General features: G+C 35.6%; 1 protein-coding gene across 2 annotated transcripts in view; it reads left to right on the top strand.

Moving 5' to 3' along the window:
- macrod2 (mono-ADP ribosylhydrolase 2) overlaps window positions 1-20,840 on the top strand; it is an 865,478-nt gene that overhangs the window by 772,093 nt on the left and 72,545 nt on the right. The window contains exon 10 of one of the 2 annotated variants that reach the window (XM_056470918.1): window positions 16,081-16,125. The exons of the other annotated variant lie outside the window; for it this stretch is intronic. Coding sequence (XP_056326893.1) covers window positions 16,081-16,125 — 45 coding nt within the window. The remainder of the gene's footprint in view (window positions 1-16,080; window positions 16,126-20,840) is intronic. 2 annotated transcript variants of the gene reach the window in all.

Below are 20,840 nucleotides of genomic sequence, written 5' to 3'. Positions count from 1 at the left end.
CTTAAACTCCCAGCAGGCACAAGATGTCAACATGACGTCTGATTGACGTTGTACCCCGATGTCATGGGGACATTGCATTTTGTTCGGAAATGAAAATCGGGTTGACGTCAGACCGACATCAGTGTCCAACCAATGTCTTATGATGTTACATCTTGACATTGTGTGTACGCTACCCCTATGATGTCTATCAGATGTTGGATTTTGGTTGCCATATCTGACTAATAAATGTCAGTATTTGATGTCAATATGACATTGGTTTAAGATGTTGACTTGACATTGGAATTTTTGTTACTTTCTAACCAAACCTAAAGTCAACACCCTTTGCATCATTATTGGACATCAAAATAACGTTGTCCTTAGATGCTGGCTAGACATTGAAATTTGGTTACCTGACATCACAACCTAAATCTAACCTCATGTTAACGTCTTATGACATTGTGTGCCTGCTGGGCAATAACTAAATGCACTACAGAATGTTAAGTTTACACACATCCACAAATGACAACTGAATGCATCAGCCTTTTACAGTGTAATACTCACTACTCGCTATTCTTGAGTACTTTTGAAAGGTCTACTTTTTACTCATACTTTGAGTAATATTTACAGCAGATGCTTTTACTCGCAATACATTTTAGGCAAGTAATGGTACTTTTACTTAAGTCTGTTTTTTCAGTACTCTTTCCACCACTGCATGTAAATGAACATATTGTTGCACTTCACTCTGAAGTGTGCAGTGTATACAAATTGATTATCTCTTACCCATATCATGATTAGGTTTTAGTCTCATTTACTCAGTGCTCTAGAGAAGAAACATTTCCTTTTGAACATTAGAGCATGTCTGCATACTCTTAACTTTTTCCATTATTTGACCTCTTTTTAAAAATGCTAATATTACAATGTAGAGTAGATCACAAAGTCTGGGCTTTTAAAGTGCTTGAAAGGTCAGGTTAATAGTTCCAAAGCCACACAAGTGGTTTTATTATTAAAATGTGGGTCGAGAAGGCAGGCTGATTAATAAACAGAGAGTGTGGTCTGATGGGGTCAGAGGTCAGCGATGCAGAGAAAGTGCCGTCTGCAGTAATTGCATCAAACTTTAAACATTTTCCTTTTCAAAACTCAAACTTTTAGCCTAATCAAAGCAGTTGCTCCTCTCATTCTGTCTTTAAATTGCTTCTTCCGCAATGCTATCTGTGTTTAATATGAGAATTGTTAGGAGTGACATATGGAGTTATTATCTGCAGTGACGAAGCCTCATCTTTCTCCCAGTTCAACAAGCGACATCATTTGTGTTTTCTTAGCTACATCATTAGCATGTTTCTCTGACTGCGTATTAGATATTGATTGACGCAGGAGGAGCGGGCACGGAGAGAACATTCCAGAGGAGCCAAATTATCACGAGGATGGTATATTGGGGCGAATCGTTGTGGAGTGAGCTTTTGAAGTGCTTTTTAGATGGAGAGAGAGAGACAATAGCACTGAATTAGCTCTGCTGGTGTCCCTGATAGCGCCGGTTGTAAAATGTGTGAAAATAACAAGGGCCTGACAGCTCGATCCCAACACCTCATCATCATCATCATCACCATGGGAACCAGCGGAAGAGACATGCTCATTTTAACTGAGCTTTAAAGCTGCGTTCGTATCTCGCCGTGTGGCTACTTTCTAGCACACCGCATACATTTACTCTCTCTCTCTTTTTCTCATTCACTCGCTTATTTAGGTATTCAAACAAGCGTTCGTCTGCATTTGCGTGTATACAAGTGAATAATAATAATCTTTGTCTTGGTTGCTAAATAAGAGAGAAGTTGTAGTTGAGCTGTCACTTCGAGAAATCAAGTTTTGCCATGTATTCTACTGAATACTCATGTTTGTGTGTGTGTGTGTGCCTGTTAGGATTTGTGTGTTCTTTTAATCTCTTTCTGTGCAGCTTTACAAGTGTGTGACAACTGGCAAATAAGAAGGAATAGTGCTGGGACATGCAAACAGGACATTTGCATATGGGAAATGGTCTCATCAGTGTAAGCCTCCCAACCAGCTGTCAGTTTTACCCCTTGGAGAAAAAAAAATCAAAACCATTTTTTTTTTTACAAATGATAGCAAATTACAATTTTTGGCCAAAACTGTAGTATGTGAACATATTTTAAAGTCTTTTTCAATGCACTGACTTGACAAATCGTCGCCTTTGAATTATAAATGTATCTGCGTTCTAAATCATTTTGAGATATTGAGCTTTTTGCATTCCATACAGCAAACAATATGTGTGTAACAGTTCTCTTTTATACATTAACATGACAGAGAGCCTAAATGTACTCTAAATGTAAATTATCAAAATTCTCTTCAATTTGCAAGTTGGGGTAAAATAAACAAGGCAAATGGAGATAGAACCTTTTCATTCTAAATCTTTTTCCACTTGGAATTATACGGTTTTATCTGGCAGATCATTATTGAAGCTAAACTTTTCAAGAAATACAATCAGTCTGCTTATTAATTTAATTTTAAAAAGTTTAAATTGGTGTTGTAACAATATGTTGATGTTTGAGAAAGTTACATTTTTGGCTTTCTGTAGCAAAACATTGATTTAATGTTTTAAATAAAACATTTATTTAATGTTTTAGGATTATTATTAAATAAATAAATAAAAAGTAAATAAAAATAAAAAGTGAAAATTAAAAATAAAGTGAAAAAGTGAAAATAAAAAGTGAAAATAAATAAGCATAAATAAATGACTACCAAGTGATAAAGGAGTTAAGAATTGTAAACAGCTTAGCCATCCTGATGTCATTGAACTTACCTGGGCAATCCAATACGCAAATATTTTTCTAACAATGTGAGCTGTCTTGACTGAAGAAAGTAATTCAACACTTTATTAATCAACTTAATTGGCATTCAGACGGGAAAGTAATCAATGCTTTGTTTATGTTTTGTATATCTGCAATTATAATTTAGATTTCCCTTTTTGAATGTGGTGTATAGACTAATTATATGCTGATCTAGGCAGATGTTTCCTTACACAAGGGTAAAGAACACTTGCTATTTTGCTGTTTAGTGTAACTCTTTAGGCTTGTTCAAGCACAATGTAGCTACAGTCAGTTCAGATTCTGTCATTGCTAGTTCTTGAATGTTAGCTTAGTGTGTCATAGCCTAATATATTCCAACGCTCCAGTAACTACTGTACATTACAACATCTAAAAAAGCTCTGATTAGAGCTGCACAATATTGGAAAATTTTGACATTGCGATATTTTTTTTCTCTGCAATTAAATATTGTGATATAAACACAATTTCACCAGATGACTTAAATATCTCTATTTGCAAATTCAATACTTTATATTGATTGGGATGATTTTGCATAGGCGTGAATAATAATCTTTTTAGGGGATTTTAACCTTTATTATGACAGGACAGTAGAGATTTCAGACAGAAAAGCATTGGGAGCAGAAAGAGGAGAAGGATTAGCAAAAGACCTCAAGCCAGAAATTGAACTCGAGTCTCCGTGAGCACGTTGGTGTGCTATATGTCAGCGTACAGTACCACTAGGCTATTGGCGCTGACATGGGAGTGAAATATATTTTATCTTATTTATTAGATACATAAAATAAACAAACTACAATCACAAGCACAACGGAGCAAATATTAAAGAGAAATAAACTGTTCTTCATGGCTGTCTAGAGAGAGTAACAATTTTCAGGTACAGAAATTGAATTATCAAATGTAAAATAACAATGCATAGTCTCCATCATATAAATAATCCAATAAAATTAATCTTTATTAAATTTCTTTATGCACTACTAAAATGCCTTAAACTCTCTTAAAATGCTCACATAGTCACAGCCTTAAAAACACATGCAGATGATAATCTGGTGTCTCCACAAATCTCAAGTGTTTTCACCTCTGGTTTCTGCTCAACTATGATACCAACTCAACATTGCATATTTTGCGACAGCTTGACTAATGCGAATGCACATATTGCGATATCGATGCTCTAACAATATATTGGGCAGCTCTAGCTCTGATGTTATGAAAGGGACATTATATATCACTATACTGTTTTTGTTTACGTTACATTACATTGTTTAGTTATCAGCTAGCTAGTAACGATTTTAATAGTTTTATTACTTTGTTTTCTAACAGGTTATAGCTTTTTTTTTTTTTTTTAAACACAGACTTGTTTTTTTTTTTTTTTTTTTGATAATGTATTCAAAGACACGGCCAGACAAAGGCATGATTGTGTGAAAGAATTTTGGGGAACAAGCTTAATTTCTGCCTTCCAGACATCTGTTAATGTCTATAAATGTTCTTTTACGAACATATGAACATCCCTTCATTCATTTTCCCTCTCATCATACTCGTAGGTGATAACAAGGGACCCTTGAGATTTTGCTCATCTGTTTCCCAACTTGTGGTATTTTGAATTCTGAAGTGTTACTGTCGCTCAGTTTGTGTTTTGGGTTTATCACTCACTTCTGTCATTCAGTTCCAGGCTTTCTGCTATCTGATGACACTGTGCCCTGGATCTTTCTGTCTCCATCTTCAGTCTTAACTTAAAAATATTTCTCCTTACTATGGCTTGACCCCAGAATCTCATCTTTCCTTTTTATTCTAGATTTTCTCGATCTTCACCCCTCAGTGCACTCTCAAAAATAAAAGTACAAAACTTACACTGGGCTGAACCTTTTTTTTTTAAAGAACATATAAAGTGTTCAGTACTTTAAAGATATACAGTAGTACTTAAAAGCGTACTGTATCTGAAAGCACTTTTGTACCTTGCTTTAACGCTCACTGGCCACTTTATTAGGTACACGTTACTAGTACCGGGCTGGACCCCCTTTTGCCTTCAGAACTACCTTAATCCTTCATGGCATAGATTCAGGTAGGCTGTGGCATTGACACGATGCTCAGTTGGTACTAATGGGCCTAAAGTGTGTGAAGAAAATATCCCCCACACCGTTACACCACCACCACCAGCCTGAACCGTTAATACAAGGCAGGATGGATCCATGCTTTCATGTTGTTGACGCCAAATTCTGACCCTACCATCTGAATGCCGCAGCAGAAATCGAGACTCATCAGACCAGGCGATGTTTTTCCAATTTTCTATTGTCCAATTTTGGTGAGCCTTTTGTGAATTGTAGTCTCGGTTTCCTGTTCTTAGCTGACAGGAGTGGCACCCGGTGTGGTCTTCTGCTGTTGTAGCCCATCCACCTCAAGGATCGACGTATTGTGCATTCAGAGATGCTCTTCTATATACCTCGGTTGTAACAAGTGGTTTTTTGAGTTACTGTTGCCTTTCTATCAGCTTGAACCAGCCTGGCCATTCTCCTCTGACCTCTGCCATAAACAAGGAATTTATGCCCACAGAACTGCTGCTCACTAGATATTTTCTCTCTTTGAGACCATTCTCTGTAAACCCTAGAGATGGTTGTGTGTGAAAATCCCAGTACATCACTTAAATCACCTTTCTTCCCCATTCTGATGCTGCAGCAGATTGTCTGGACCATGTCTACATGCTTAAATGCACTGAGTTGCTGCTATGTGATTGGCTGATTAGAAATTTGCGATAAAGAGCAGTTGGACAGAGCAGCTTGTTGGGTGTACCTAATAAAGTGGCCGGTGAGTGTAAGTGTGGTGAAACTAAATTCTGTTTTGGTCTAAAAGTTCAGCATAAGATCTGTTGAGGAAGCTACTTTCAAAATGTATCTTTTCAAGCTACTCATTTAGTTTCTAATCATGTGTTTTAGCTACAAGTAGCTTGACTACTTTGAAAAAAGCAATTAACTGCACTATTAGCTAAAAACAAAATGAAGCTCACTGCAATGAAACTATTCAAGGGGCTCTGTCTTGTAAATGAAATGCTTGTGTCCTTTACGCTTCTCTGCATCTTTGTGGCTTCTTCCTTATACACACTCGCATCCCCGATGGCCCAAAATCACCCACTCCTCCCACCGCAGACACCAAGACGGACTTTTGCTTAGAAGAGAAATGTCTTTGAAGTCTTGTCAGTTTCCAAGACAGCACAGTCGCCCTGTCAACTCCGCTTAGCTGCGATCCCATCCCTAGCATCCCGCTGTTATCCTCCCTCAAGAGCCTGAGCACCCAAAAGAGCAGTCTGAGGTCCATTATGTGGGAGTTTGCAGGTTCAGGCCTGCAAGATGAGTCTGAAGAATCTCCGCCACTTATGTAAGTGAGTACAACGCACAGCGCTGCCTGCCGTCCTGTTACTCTGGTATTTATGAGTCAGTGAAAGGACCACGAAAAATACATTTGCTAGAGAATGAGGATGAATCAGATGTGTGAAAACACTTTGAGACGGTGTGTCATCTCTGTTTCATTATGCGACAAAACAAGACACGATTGTGTTTCAATGAAGCGGGTTACAGCTTTGAAACAGACAGAATATATTTCACGCTCCCTGTCTCTTTCACAGTGTTTCCATGCACGTTATTGACATGATTAAAAAGTAAATGTATACTATAAAAATGGATGAAAGGCAGGTGGATAAATTAATGATTTGATGGCAAATCAAATAGGCAGACAAATAGATGGACGAATGGACATGCAGACTGACCAACTGATTGACAGATGAATTGATCAATGCAGTCTCACAGAAATTCATAACTTTTTGAATTGTGATAGTGGCTACTTTGTATTTGTTTGTACAATCTCATTCATAACTTTTAGGATGTTTAGCCAATGATCAGTAGGTTTTAATAGGTTTCAAACTTCCTTTTTAAAACAAATGTAAGTTCTAAATTAGCGCCTTCAGACCTGAATTATGTTCCAAGTTTCTGAAAAATGTAAAAGTATGTTTTCACAGTTCTTGAGCTTCCTAAAAAATGAGACCAAATTATAATAGTGAAAAAATCCACACCATTTAAGTATATATATTTTTGGTCATTTCAATGGACATCAAGAACAGCATGTTCTTCCCCAACATAATACCAACATAAAATAAATAAATAAATAGTAAAAAACATTAATAAAGGGACTAAGCCGAAAAGAAAATGAACGAATGAATAAAAAATATACATAATTGTTGATATAATGTAAAATTTATTTTCAAGATCACAAACATTAACATTGTAACACTTTTACTTTAATTTGGAGTTCTTTTGTTGAATAGATTGCATCATAAATGAAACAATTTGTCTTTCTCGTCACTCCACATAATGTCCACATCTGAGATATTTCCATCTGCTGTACGTTCAAGAACTTCAAGATCTATATATTCTGCATATGAAAGTGTTTCAGCAATGAATTAGTACATTGATATAGGATATAGTTCTTTATATAAAAAAGTTCAATCAGCATTACAGGAGGTATACTTTCAGTAACAGATTTTGAACCCATTGTGTATCCTAATGGACAAACATATTTGAAAAAAATCCTGATCTAAAGCTTGCAATGTTACAAAAGATTTTAAACTTTAATTAGTAAGCGCCATCTCACTTTTTAACATACAATCTATAAAATATTGGGAAACATATCAATAAATCTGATTAAAAACGTTGTAAATGTTACTTGTCTGTGTTTGTGTAGTGGATTTTTTTTAATTACAACATGCCGAATCTTACTGCCATTTGATTGGATGCCAATCGTCCACTCTCATGGACTCCAAGCTTTTATTTGATGAAATGCTCGGGAACCACAGAAAACATGGGCTGACATGTGAAGTTCATTGTAATGGACTCAGGGTCCGAAGGGGTTAGCCACTTTTCTGACTATATGTAAAATATTTACATTTTTTTCATGAGAAGATGAATGGATGGATGAGCAAATGGATAGATAGACAGATTGGTTGATTGATTGATTGATTGATTGATTGATTGGTTGATTGATTGATTGATTGATTGATTGGTTGATTGATTGATTGATTGATTGATTGATTGATTGATTGATTGATTGATTGATTGATTGATTGATTGATTGATTGATTGATTGATTGATTGATTGATTGATCGACGTAATTCATAACTTAAATTAGTGGCTAATCTGTGTAAATTTGTACTCCCATTCATACCTTTTAATATTATTTGCTTATTCATCTTTATTTATATAGCGCTTTTACAATGCAGATTGTGTCAAAGCAGCTTAACAGAAGTTCTAGTAAATTGAAACTGTGTCAGTCCAGTTTTCAGATTATAAGTTCAATTTAGTCCAGTTCAGTGAGGTGAATCTGAAGTATAAGGCAGTGCAGAAAGTTTAACATCTTCTATTTTCTGTCTGAAGCCTTCTATTATTTGACTGAAAAAGTTCATGAAGCCACCACTACTAAATTGCGGTGGGACATTTTGTTCCAAAGACAACCAGTTATTTGTTAATTTAGCAAAGAAAAATCAGTTTGCGGAGGTGCTCAGACCTGGCAGATTTTAGTGCCCACTTATAGCTGGACATACTATCTTTGTACGTAATTTTAAAGACCTCTAATTTATATTTTTTCCACTTATGTTCCAGGGCATGGGTTTCTGTTTTTAGAGCGGTAGTATGATTGTTCTATCATGGTGTAGTTTTATTCTCTTTTGTCATTTTTTTATTTGATGTGTGCCACAGTATTTAGTGTGTTAGTAAAGATAGCATCCATACTGCTAGTTACTACATCAAGGTCATTTGCGTTTGTGGGTGCATTAAGAAATAGAGAAAGATCAGGTAAGTTATTTGTAAATTTGTCTTTAGTGGACAGGACAATAGTTCTACCAGGGTGATATATCTGTGCAGATCTGCTACTTTCAGGTAAACACAGCTTATATAGTGAGAGGTAGTGATCGGTTACTATTTTGTTATTATATATATATAATGTCTACATCAATGACCTCAATTCAGTGAGACAAAATTAAATCTAATGTATGCTTTAAGCAATGGGTTGGACCAACAGCATTTGTCTTTATCCCAAGTGATTGTAATAAATCTGTAAATGCGGGCTCTTATTTATCATTCGTGTCATCTATGTGGATGTCTTCTACAATGTCTCTTAGTATTTTATCATTTTAACAAGTAAGTCAGAAATAAACTCAGATTTAATCTCATGATAAACTCATCCTTTCAACCAATGAGCAATACGTTTATGGGGTTTGGTTTGGAGACCTCTTAAAAATGGTAAGTTTCCATTTAAAATGAATTTGTATTATTTATTTATTTATTTTAAACAAATTAGCCACTTTTTTAACTACTTTTAAAATAGATATATTTCTTCATGAGATTGGGCTGGGATTGACTGACTGACTGACTGACTGACTGACTGACTGACTGACTGACGGATGAACAAATGGATGGACTGATCTCATTCTCACACTCAGTCACTCTTACTCCAGCAGTCCCATCCATATTTACATGGTGTTTATGTGGCATGTTCTCAGATGATGGCTCCCCCCTGCTATCTTTAATGGAGGCTTTTCTTGCCCAGTGTTACTGTGTCAGAAAGCCTATCATTTGTAAAGCCGGGTGTTTGTGGTGAGACGATGGTCGTCCGCTGTAAGTCAACGGGGCCTCCTGGACCCCCAGAAGAGTTGAAAATGAAGGCAGCTCACACAACATCCTCAGTCTCCAGGGAGCAAACATTGAGTGTGTTACGGTGCATTAATATCATCAAACACACCATAGGAATTTTTGAAGTGCCACCGTGTGTAGGGCTTTACGCAGCGAGGAATGCAGCCATTACACTAGTGGTGAGAAGCTAGCAGCGATTTAGTTGTGTGTTATTTTCAGCAGACGGAATCATTAACGTACACAGCTTCTCTCGCAATATACTTTAAAATAAGTATTTCAGTGCAACCGTTAAATATTTTGCTGTTACTGTGAAAGCTTGGACATTCTTATGCATTACAAACATATATCCTCTTTTTTTTTTCTTTAGCCTGGAATGTTAATCCGGTTGTGAAAAATGGTGTGTGGTGAGCTGGTTTTCGTCCCACCACAGTGCTCTAATTGATTGATTAAAGTAATTGATTGGTTTGGGAGGCCCTGTGACTGATTAAAATGCTTTCAGACATGAGCAGATTGAAAGGCAGCATGTTCCAGCACACTCTCTGGCTCCCAGGGGCCCATGTCTGGCTCTCCTTGAGGAACGGAGACAGTAGATGTGCGTTGGTGTCTGTGTGCGTGCAGTCCATCTGGTCAGTGGAATTAAAACTGTCTATGGTTAGCTGGCTTACATGTGTCTAGTTGCTTTCCAAATCATTTAGACATCTATTGTTTTAGCTCACTTAATCACTGCAACATTTGTTTGATTTTGACAAATAAAAGGAAGGGGGGGGGGGGTCTAGATCTATCTATGTGACTTTCTGTCTCTATCTGTGTCTGTCTGTTTGTCTGACTCTCTGTATGTCCATATTTCTCTCTCTCTATCTATCTATCTATCTATCTATCTATCTATCTATCTATCTATCTATCTATCTATCTATCTATCTATCTATCTATCTATCTATCTATCTATCTATCTATCTATCTATCTATCTATCTATCTATCTAGCTGTCTATCTAGCTATCTATTGTTCTATCTATCTAGCTATCTATTGTTCTATCTATCATTCTGTCTATCATCATATCTGTCTATCGTTCTATCTATGTATTGTTCTATCTATCATTCTATTGTTCTTTTATTCATTCATCTATCCATCTATCTTACCGTATGTCTGTCTGTCTTTTTTACCTGTCTTTCCATCCATCCATCCATCCATCCATCCATCCATCCAGCCGTTTGTCCGTCCGTCTATCTTTCATTCTATCTGTTTATTGTTATATCTGTCTATCGTTCCATCTGTTGTTCTATCATTCTATTGTTCTATCTACCATTCTATGTATCCATCTATCTATCCATCTATCTTACTGTATGTCTGTTTTTGTTTTTTTACCTGTCTATTCATTCATCCATCCATCAATCCATTCATCTTCCTATCCATCCATCCGTCCGTTCTTCTGTCTGTATGTCCATCCATCTGTCCATCAGTCTGCATATATCAGTCATTCTATATATCTTCATAGCTTTTTGGTTTTATGTCTAATTGTCTAATGTAAATGTCTAAGAAGCACAACTTCTTGAATGCCTTTCGTATTTCACATAATAAAATAATGTTTAAAAAATCATACAACAGTGTAGCAATGCATCACATTTGCAGCTGGCAGCATTAATGCACAAAGGGCACTTGTTCGTTACTGAAGGTTGTCCAAAGGGTTGTGCTCCCTGTCCAGCATGACTCAGCATGTTATGATGTCACAGTTTTTCCCCCTTACTCCCCCAGATAAATGCATGCTCTGCTTTTATTCTGTGTTAAACAAAAGGAAAAACACGGCCCCACCATCCTGAGGGAGCTTTGACAGTCTTTCTCTCATGAGCAGATGACAGGAGTGTTTTATCAAAGCAGGAGCTTTTGCTAGAGGCTGAATGTGTGAGTCTGTGAATGTGTTTTTCTGTGTGTGACCATGTGCCTGTCTGAGGCTGACATGCTCATTAGGCCTACAGAAGGTTTAAGCTTTGGGGAAAAAAAAGTTGTTAATGAAGTCAGTGATTTGCTATCAATCTATACAATTTGGGTAATATGAAGCAGGGCTGGGTGACATAAAAATATCATATCAAGCTATAAGTCATCTCAAATCCTGAGATGACATATATACCATGTATAGATAACTATATACCATGTATAGTGCTGTAAAATTGATCAATTAATAGTTTATATATACACTACCTGGACCTAAAAGTCTTGTCATCGATCTCAGTTGTAAGAGCAACAAATAATAACTTGACTTCTAGTTGATCATTTGGAAAAGTGCCAGAAGTAATATTTTTTCGATAAATCATCTGTTGAACTGCATCCCAATCATCACAAATACTGCAGAAGACCTATTGGAACCTGCATGGACCCATGATTCTCACAGAAATCAGTCAAGTTTGGTGAAGGAAAAATCATTTTTGGGTTTCCATTTAGTACGGGGATGTACAAGAGATCGTGGATGGCAATATTGACAGCTTGAGCCCATTACATTAGAAATCAAAGAAGAAGGCAAACTATTCAGCAGGATAGTGCTCCTTCTCATACTTCAGCCTCCACATCAAAGTTCCTGATAGCAAAGGTCGATGTGCTCCAGGATTGGATAGCCCAGTCACCAGACATGAACATTATTGAGCATGTCTGGGGTAAGATGGAGGAGGCAATCCAAATAATCTTGATGAACTCTGGGAGTTCTACAAGAAAGCTTTCTTTGCCATTTAATTAACTTCTGGGCAAATGTCGGATTAAAACACTTTTCAAAAATAAATAACTGCAGGTCCAAGATTAAAATAAAAAACATTTCTATAATATGCAAATTGTAAACACTGTACTTTCAAGATTTAACTTTCTCACAATGCTTATGATGTTTAGGTCTCCATCCGTGTAATGGTGTGTAATATTGTCCTTATATAAATGATGAAAAATGATACAATAAACAATGTCTTTTGTTGTACGGTATATCGTACTTTGACACCACAAAATAAAGGATCATAATGTGAATGCTAATATGCATAATATGAAACAACAGATTTTTATTTTGTTAATACGATAAGAATCATCATATTGCACAGCTCTAATATAAAGCATTTTTGAGTGAAGCTGCATCTTCAATAAATATATATATATATATATATATATATATATATATATATATATATATATATATATTTAAGACAATCCAGCGTTATGATGTGATAATTTGCAGTAAAATCTCAAAACATAAATTGACAGAGGAAGTATAAGCCTTCTTTCTGTTTTTTGTTTCAAACACATTTTCTTTTTATAACTCTAAACTGATAAGTCCAGAGATTACTTCCTTTTTTTATTCTGACCCACCCGTTGTGAAAAACTGATCTGTAGGATCTGAGTGATTTGACCAGATCGTAGGTAAAAATACCTGTATTTCAGCCATCTGCCAGCTAAATATGCAGGGATCAGCATTCCTCCAGCGCTCGGCTCTCTTTTATTCTCTCTTCTGTTCTTGTTCTCTCTCATTCCCTGCTGCACAGGTCCACTGCTCTCTTTAACTCAGTTGTTTCTTCTTTTTCTTCTCGTCTGTTCTTTTTTTAAAACACTCCCAGCTCAGAGTTCTTGCCAAAGAAGTCAATATGTCCCCTGAATTTTGACTCTCTATTTTTCTGCATGACTCTCTTTTCTGTTCTTGTGTGATGCCAAACCTACTGGACCTAAAGTCTGGCGCCGGCAGCCAAAGCTGTTCCCTGCCTGGTTACAGCTCGTTAACCATCCCTGACGACTGCTAGCTATTACCACAAACCAAACAGGTTCCAATTCATACACTGCTAACTCATAATTGGATCTATTCTCCCAGACTCCTCCAAGAAAACTGCATTTTTAAATGAAACGCTGACTAAAAGAAATGTTTTATTTTTCCCAAGTCAAGATAAAATGAAATCATTTTCTTTTAGTGCACGTTCCACATGTTTCTGATATTATTGTGAGCAATTCCTTATGTGCAGGTTCTAATCTATAATAAAAATTGTTCTGTTTTCCAAACAAACTTTTTGTTTGGTGTTTTTTGAAACCATTAAGGTATAGAGTACTATTCACAATTTACTGATCTCCTAAAACATACAACAAAAATCATCATACCCTGTGAAAATATATGCTTTTACTCACATTACACCCTGCTTTCAAAAGACCTTTGTGATTAAGTTGTATAAAGGCACAAGTTAGGAGAAGAAACATTTCAAAGGCTGAAAACTATATTTGGAATGTGATTTAATTTCAGGCTGTATGACAAATAAAATAATTATTTCAAAGGGGTGTGATGATTTTCTGTAGGCAATTTATATATGATCAGTTCCATGCAGATGCAACCTTGCCATGACCTTGCCATGAAAAAGTTACGTTTTTGCCAAAATAGCAAAACCGTTTCTGCGTTTTTTGTGTATAATTGTATTTTATAGTGCTTTAAAAATACTCAAAAAGGTCTCAGTCAATGTTTTCAAACAATTTTGTTTGATTTACCAAAGTCACACAAGTGGCAATTTCATATCCGTCACATCCATAAAAGAGAGATGTCACATCCATAACGAAGCTTTTTCCTCATAAATGCAAAAATGTAAAATGCAAAAATCAATCATGTTTGTAGAGAGCCAACTCTTATCCTTTTAATTAGCATCATTTTTTGGGGGTTGCACAGTTAAATTCTATTAATTTAGAGGTATATATTAAAAGTCTTGTTTAAATAATAATAATAATAATAATAATAATAATAATAATAATAATAATAATAATAATAATAATAATAATAATAATAATAATTAAAAATGCTAATAAAAAATCCAATATCACAGAAGGGCAGTTTTGTTCTGATCAGTTTTGTACAGATCAGTAAATAATTTGTTAATCTCATGTTATATTTTAGATTATATATATTTTTTTCTGTACAGCAGAACTGTCATGTGTATTTGATCAATGCAGTGTTGATTAATTAATGAATGAATCTGTTTTAACAAACCGAGTAAAGCAGTAATTTAGTTGCCTATTCAAAAAGAGTGTAAATTTATTTCAGTAAAATAGTTGACAGAAAAGCATTTACTCATCTTTATATTATCCTAAACCTGCAAGAATTTCTTTCTTTTGCAGAACATTAAAGACATTTTGAAAACAAATGTTTGTAACTAAACTTATATATATATATATATATTTTTTTTTTTTTTTTTTTTTTTAATGAAGAAATAAATTCATAAACAAAGGCTTTCCAAAGCATCTTTTGTAATGTGTGTTTTATGCTATTCATATTTAAGTTTTCTTTTGAGGTAGTTTAATCATCTAAATTCATTGAAATTGAAGTCAGATTAAATTCCGTGCTGGAAACAAATTTAAATAAATTGTAATAAATAATATAATAATATAAATAATATAAATAATATAAATTGTAATAAATATTTCTTTTCACATGTGCTGAAAAGGCTTACACGCATTTAACCTTCACCTATGCTGTTATTTCCATCATTGGACTATTACACAGGTGTCAAATCCAGTTCCTGGAGGACCACAGCTCTGCACAGTTTAGTTCCAACCCTGCTTCAACACACTTACCTATAGGTTTCAAACACAGCTGAAGGACTTAATTAGTTTGATCAGGTGTATTTAATTAGGGTTGGAACTAAACTGTGCAGAGCTGCAGCCCTCCAGGAACTGGATTTGACATCTGTGGACTAATAGATGGACCCTTATGCAGTCATATTATAAGTACGGACCAGTTTCATTACTTTCTGTTTACATTAGCAATGAAAGTGATAAAGTGCCTTTTAAAAATGGCCGATAAAAAAAAGTTTTTAGTTTTCACCAAAGGTTGTAATTCTGAACAAAGTCTTCAATATTTCATGTCAGTGACTTTTAGATTTAGTCTGTTCATCCCAGAATTTGGAGAATCTCTTCATGTGTTGAGATGGTTAATCCCATGGCTGCTCTTAGTGGTTATATTAAATTGTGAAAATTACATTAATATATTTGTTACATATTTATGCTTTTGTTTTACATTTTAGTTCCCTAATTTTATCGAATTAAACCAGCTACTTGGATGGTGCAAAATATGAATCCTGATCCAAAACCGGTGAGGAACCACTGCTATAAACATGGAGTCTTCAACCTCAGCTGCAACAATCTCGGCGTTCTGCCAAATGCTGAATTTAATTGCTGCTTGGATCATATCAAACAGCGCGATTGTCTTTCCGCAGATGAGCGTTTGATAGCAGCCTGAACTCAAATAATACATCAATCCAGATCAAACAGACTGCGAGCTCTCGGCTTGTCTCTGCTCAGCTTTCATTAGAACTAACTGCCTGGGGGACTCGGCAAACCACATATTTTCAATCCTCAGAGAAACCTTGGATTTAATGTAAAAATCAATGCTTGTTCTGCCTCCGTTTCCTGTTCAGCCCCGTTCCGAGGTCTCGTGAAGGGGGCCATCTCTGTGAATAGACGTGCGTTGTATTCCTGCGTTGCTAAAATTCTCATTACTCCACTAATAGGGATGAGCCCACAGAAATCCATGCTCGCCGGGCTGCTTTTTTGATCATGCCAGGCTTGCCGTCGCAGCTTTTGACCTCTGCGATTTCTCTTCCTGTCTCTCGCAGATAATGACGACCGCAAGAAAGAAGACGATGGCAAAATGGAGCAAGGTGAGTGACAGTGTCTCCTAATGCGGTGTTTCACAATTGCCAACAAGACGGGAAATTATCACATCCAATATCCTGGAAGCTTAATCTGCAGCATCTGAATGGCTCGCTCCGTGATTAATCGAGCCTTTTGTTGCTGGTGGCAGCTCCACAATTGCCTATAAACAAGAAAACAAGAGTCTGCATTTTCCCTCCGAATACTTGAGCTAGCCTTCCTATGCGCACCTTTGGTCTTTTGGCCGGTTAATTGAGACGAAGGTTGCCAGACGTTGGACTAAATTGTTGCAGCCATATTTTGATTGAAAGCAAATCGGACCGACTGGCCACGTTGTTGGCAATCATACATCAAATGGGATTGCAATTTGCTTTGCGTGTCTTCTTTTTACCGTGGTCCATTCAGATGTAAATGCCCTCACCTTTTTTTGTTGGCTTTCAGAAAAGAAGAAAAGATTACAGGGTTTTCATGTGCAGGCCTCCTTAACTGTACATTAATGGTGACAAAAGGAGATGGAAAATAAAGGTGTTTCATTGTGACTAATGCGCGCTTGCTACTGAAGCTAAGTAGAGGCAGGTACAGCAGTACAAATGATTCAGTGCTAAGCTAATTCCCAGCGCTAGGCCTTTAAATCCGGCTTACAGACCCACAATGGCTGTAAAACTGCTTAAGAGACTGTTAGGAAGACAACGGAGAGTCGTACAGTGGCAATTTAATCTGGGTTTATCTCTAGGTTTAGGCTGGACTACAAAACCAGTGCAGGTCGGATGATACCAGTCACTGGAAATGCTCGAGTTTCATTGAGATTAGAGTAGCAGTATTGTTATTGTTAAAATTAAAATGTTTTAGGAACTGAAATAAAGCTAAAATAATATATTTATGGCTGCTCTTTATGTCTTAAATTTTTTTTAATGAAATGGAAAATTTAAGCCATGTCAGTTGTGTCACTTAAACTGCATTTTATTTTATTTTATTTTATTTTATTTTATATTATTTTGATTTATTTTTTATTTTATTTTATTTTTTGTTTTATCTTGTTTTAATTTTATTTTATCTTGTGTTTATTTTATTTTATTTTATTTTAACTTGTTTTTTATTTCATTTTATTTTATTTTGTTTTATTTTGTTTTCTATTTTATTTTATTTTGTATTGTTTTTATTTTATTTTGTTTTGCTTTATCTTGTGTTTTATTTTATTTTATCTTGTTTTTTATTTTATTTTTACTTGTTTTTTATTTTATTTTGTTTTATCTAGTTATTTTATTTTATTTTATTTTATTTTATTTTATTTTATTTTATTTTATTTTATTTTATTTTATTTTATTTTATTTTATTTTATTTTATTTTATTTTATTTTATTTTATTTTATTTTATTACGTTTTCTTGATTTGGAAAACTCAACCTCCAGTCACATAAACTCCATGTAATTATGAGATTTTTTTGCCACAGTAACAAGACCAGCAATAATGGTTTCCACAAAAGTCCCCTGATTGAAAGTACAGAGGGCAAAGCATCAGCAGTACTAAATGAACCATCTTAAAGCACAAGAACATTTTCATACCTCAATGACATGAAGTGGAAAAAAGTTTTATTACAAATGTGAGAGGAGTTTTACTACAAATGTGAGAAGCTCTTTGCAGGACTATAGCCGTAACACGAGATGCCCATCAAAACCAGATCCCATCCCGAACAAGCTTTTTTTTTTCAGCAAAAAGTTCAACATTGACTTCCTTTACAGCCAATATATTTTTTCTAACAGCTCTCTGAACTACTGTAAGACTTTAAGCTTTGTCTGATTGTGACCTGATATGGCAACACCTTTCATTCGCAGCCAACGCTGGGCATGTTCCTTTAAAAGAGTAATTAGTTATAGTTACTAGTTACTTCTGACAAATAGTAACTGAGTTACATAATTATAAAAGTAACTAATTACCTAGGAAAGTAACTATTGTGTTACTTTAAAACATATATAATTTGTCAAATGACTATAAAATAAATATAAAACATTGTTCACTAATCTACATTATTTTAATGATGTTGTGGGACAATGTGAGAGACAACCATCAAATTTAACATCATTATAATTATTAACATAACAGTCTTGCCTTGCTAGTGAACACCCGCACTACTCTGCAATATACTACTATTGGCAATCAGTAAAAATGTACTCTATCTACTGTAAGCCCATCATCATGTTCTCAGTTACACAACGTTCACATACACACCAATCATCATCACTGGTTGGTTATGTGTCCCACCCCTGCTTCGAACATACACACACCACATAGAAAGAGAGGTACTGTTGAGAGAGACGCTGCTCGCATGAAAACCGCTTCAATGATCTCAGTTATTGTCAGTAATGGCAACAGCGTTGGAACCAGTATTCCAATCCCAGTCAACCAGTATTGATTACTCGTTACTGGAAACAGTAACGCCATTAGTAACTCTGTTTATTTATAACACCATTATTCCCATTACTGTTCACAACCCACAAGCATCACGTTATACACAAAGTATACAGTATTATATATGAGAACCCTCCATTGGTGTAATGTATTTTATACAGTAAAAAACATTTATTTTATTGCATTGTAAATCCTACCCTCACAGAAAACCTGTGAAAATTTTTGAAGGTCAAAAGACACTGTAAAGTATGATTTTAAGTGTTTTGAATTACGAGGACACATGACATGTCCTCATAAACCACCTCAACGTTAGCTGTGTTTTCATCAACCCAATCTCATGGCAATTTGTAACTTTTATTTAGTGGCTAATTCGTTGTTCAATCTCATTCGTACAACTTTGTACAATTTGCTTGTATGTTGGATTTAGGGATGGATGCCACACCTCCTTTTTAAAATCGTACATTTTTGTACGACTGAACTCACACTAATTCATACGAATTAGCCACTAAACTGACTAAACGTAAAATAGTTACATTTCCTCGTGAGACCAGGCTGGTTTTCATCCACTTTCTTTTATTAGAGTGAGCCACTAAATCAAAAAGTTTCCTTGATGAAAACAGCTAATGTTGATGGGGTTTATGAGGACATGTCCAGGTGTCCTCGTAATCACCTATGTCTTTATTAAAATGTCTTTGTAAATACTTGTAAACCACATAAATCTGTTTACACACACACACACACACACACACACACACACACACATACACCGTTTTTTTCTTCCTCACTCGAAGTCACTTAAAGAGATTGTTTACCCCAAAATAAAAATTTACTCACTCTTTACTCACCATCAAATTTTTTTTTTTTTCGTTTGTTTGTTTTTTGGAGCACAAAATATTTAAAAGAACGTTACAAACCTGTAATCATTAACTTCCATAGTACACTCTCAGAAATAAAGGTGCGCGAGCTGTCACTGGGGTGGTACCTTTTCAAAAGGTACACATTTGTACTTGAAAGGTCCATATTGGTACCACAAAAGTATATATTAGAACCTAAAAATGTTAGGGGGAACACTTTTGTACTTTTAGGTACTAATATGTACCCTTGAGGTATTAATATGGACCTTTTAGGTACAAATTTGTACCTTTCGAAAAGGTACCACCCTAGTGACAGATCGCGTACCTTTATTTCTGAGAGTGTAGGAAAAACAAATATTATGAAATTCAACTGGTTTCCAGCATTAAAGAAAAAATAAGTTTAAACTCAATCAAGTTTGTGACAGGTGAATGGTGTGTAAATGACGATAGAATTTTTCAGTTTGGGTGAACTATCCCTTTAAACTCCATAAAGTGATGAAATTGAATTTTTGTGAGACACTGTACTGTAGCTGAAACACTACACCCATCAAAACCAAGCATTTTCTTTCAGCACCTACCAGTGATTTCTTTTTACAACCAAGTTATTAAAAAAAATTGTAAGCATCTAACAGCCCTCTGAACTACAGTAAGACTTTATGTTGCGGCTTTGTGTGATTGTGTTTACCTCTGCACCAAACCAGGAGACCAATCACTTCTTTTGTGGACACTGTTATACCTCATTGTAAACACTAGTCCAGGACGACCAGACATGGCAACACCTATCAGGATTGTATCTCGTTCACAGCACACAAGTATCACCCACATACACACACACACACACACTCTCTCACACATTGAGTGGCCTGCTTTTTCCTGGCCCAGCGGTTTCAGCAAGCTTAGCCTCAGTTTCATTGAGTGAATGTCTGACTGTCAGCCAAGCCCTGGCCTTTAGCGGCGCTTCACTTAGCCGCTGCTCTGATTCTCTCTCTTTCTCTCTGGAACCAATTCAAAGGCTCAAATGGTTGCCATTCTCACATGGAATTGAGGTGCTTTTTTTCTCTCTTATCCCCCTGTATCAGCTCCCTCCTGCTCTCTATCAATCAATCCGCTTCTGTCCCTCTCTCTGTTTCACCTTCTTTTTCTTGCTGTCTTTCACCAGAATCCCTGACACAACAGTTTTATGGGCCCCATTTTTTTTTTTTTTAATCTGCCAGGTTTTTTTGCAGAGGCACACAAAAAGCCCCTGTTGGTGCAGAATCACCTGCTTTATGTATATATGCTGAAGACACAATAGCAGGATATTCCTCTGCTCTTTTCACTCTTATCAGAGCTGTTCAGTGAGGCTTGTCTAGGACCTGTATGTTTTTTTGTTTGTTTGTTTGTTTGTTTTCTTTCTGAAATGAATAGGGTTTATTAGTAGCACAAAAGTCTTGTCGTCGATGCCAGTTGTAAGAGCAACACATA

The sequence above is a fragment of the Danio aesculapii genome, chromosome 13, assembly GCF_903798145.1.
Source record: "Danio aesculapii chromosome 13, fDanAes4.1, whole genome shotgun sequence".
Lineage (NCBI taxonomy): Eukaryota > Metazoa > Chordata > Actinopteri > Cypriniformes > Danionidae > Danio > Danio aesculapii.
The sequence above is the reverse complement of the archived record's forward strand: the minus strand, read 5'-3'. Positions and strand labels throughout refer to the sequence as shown.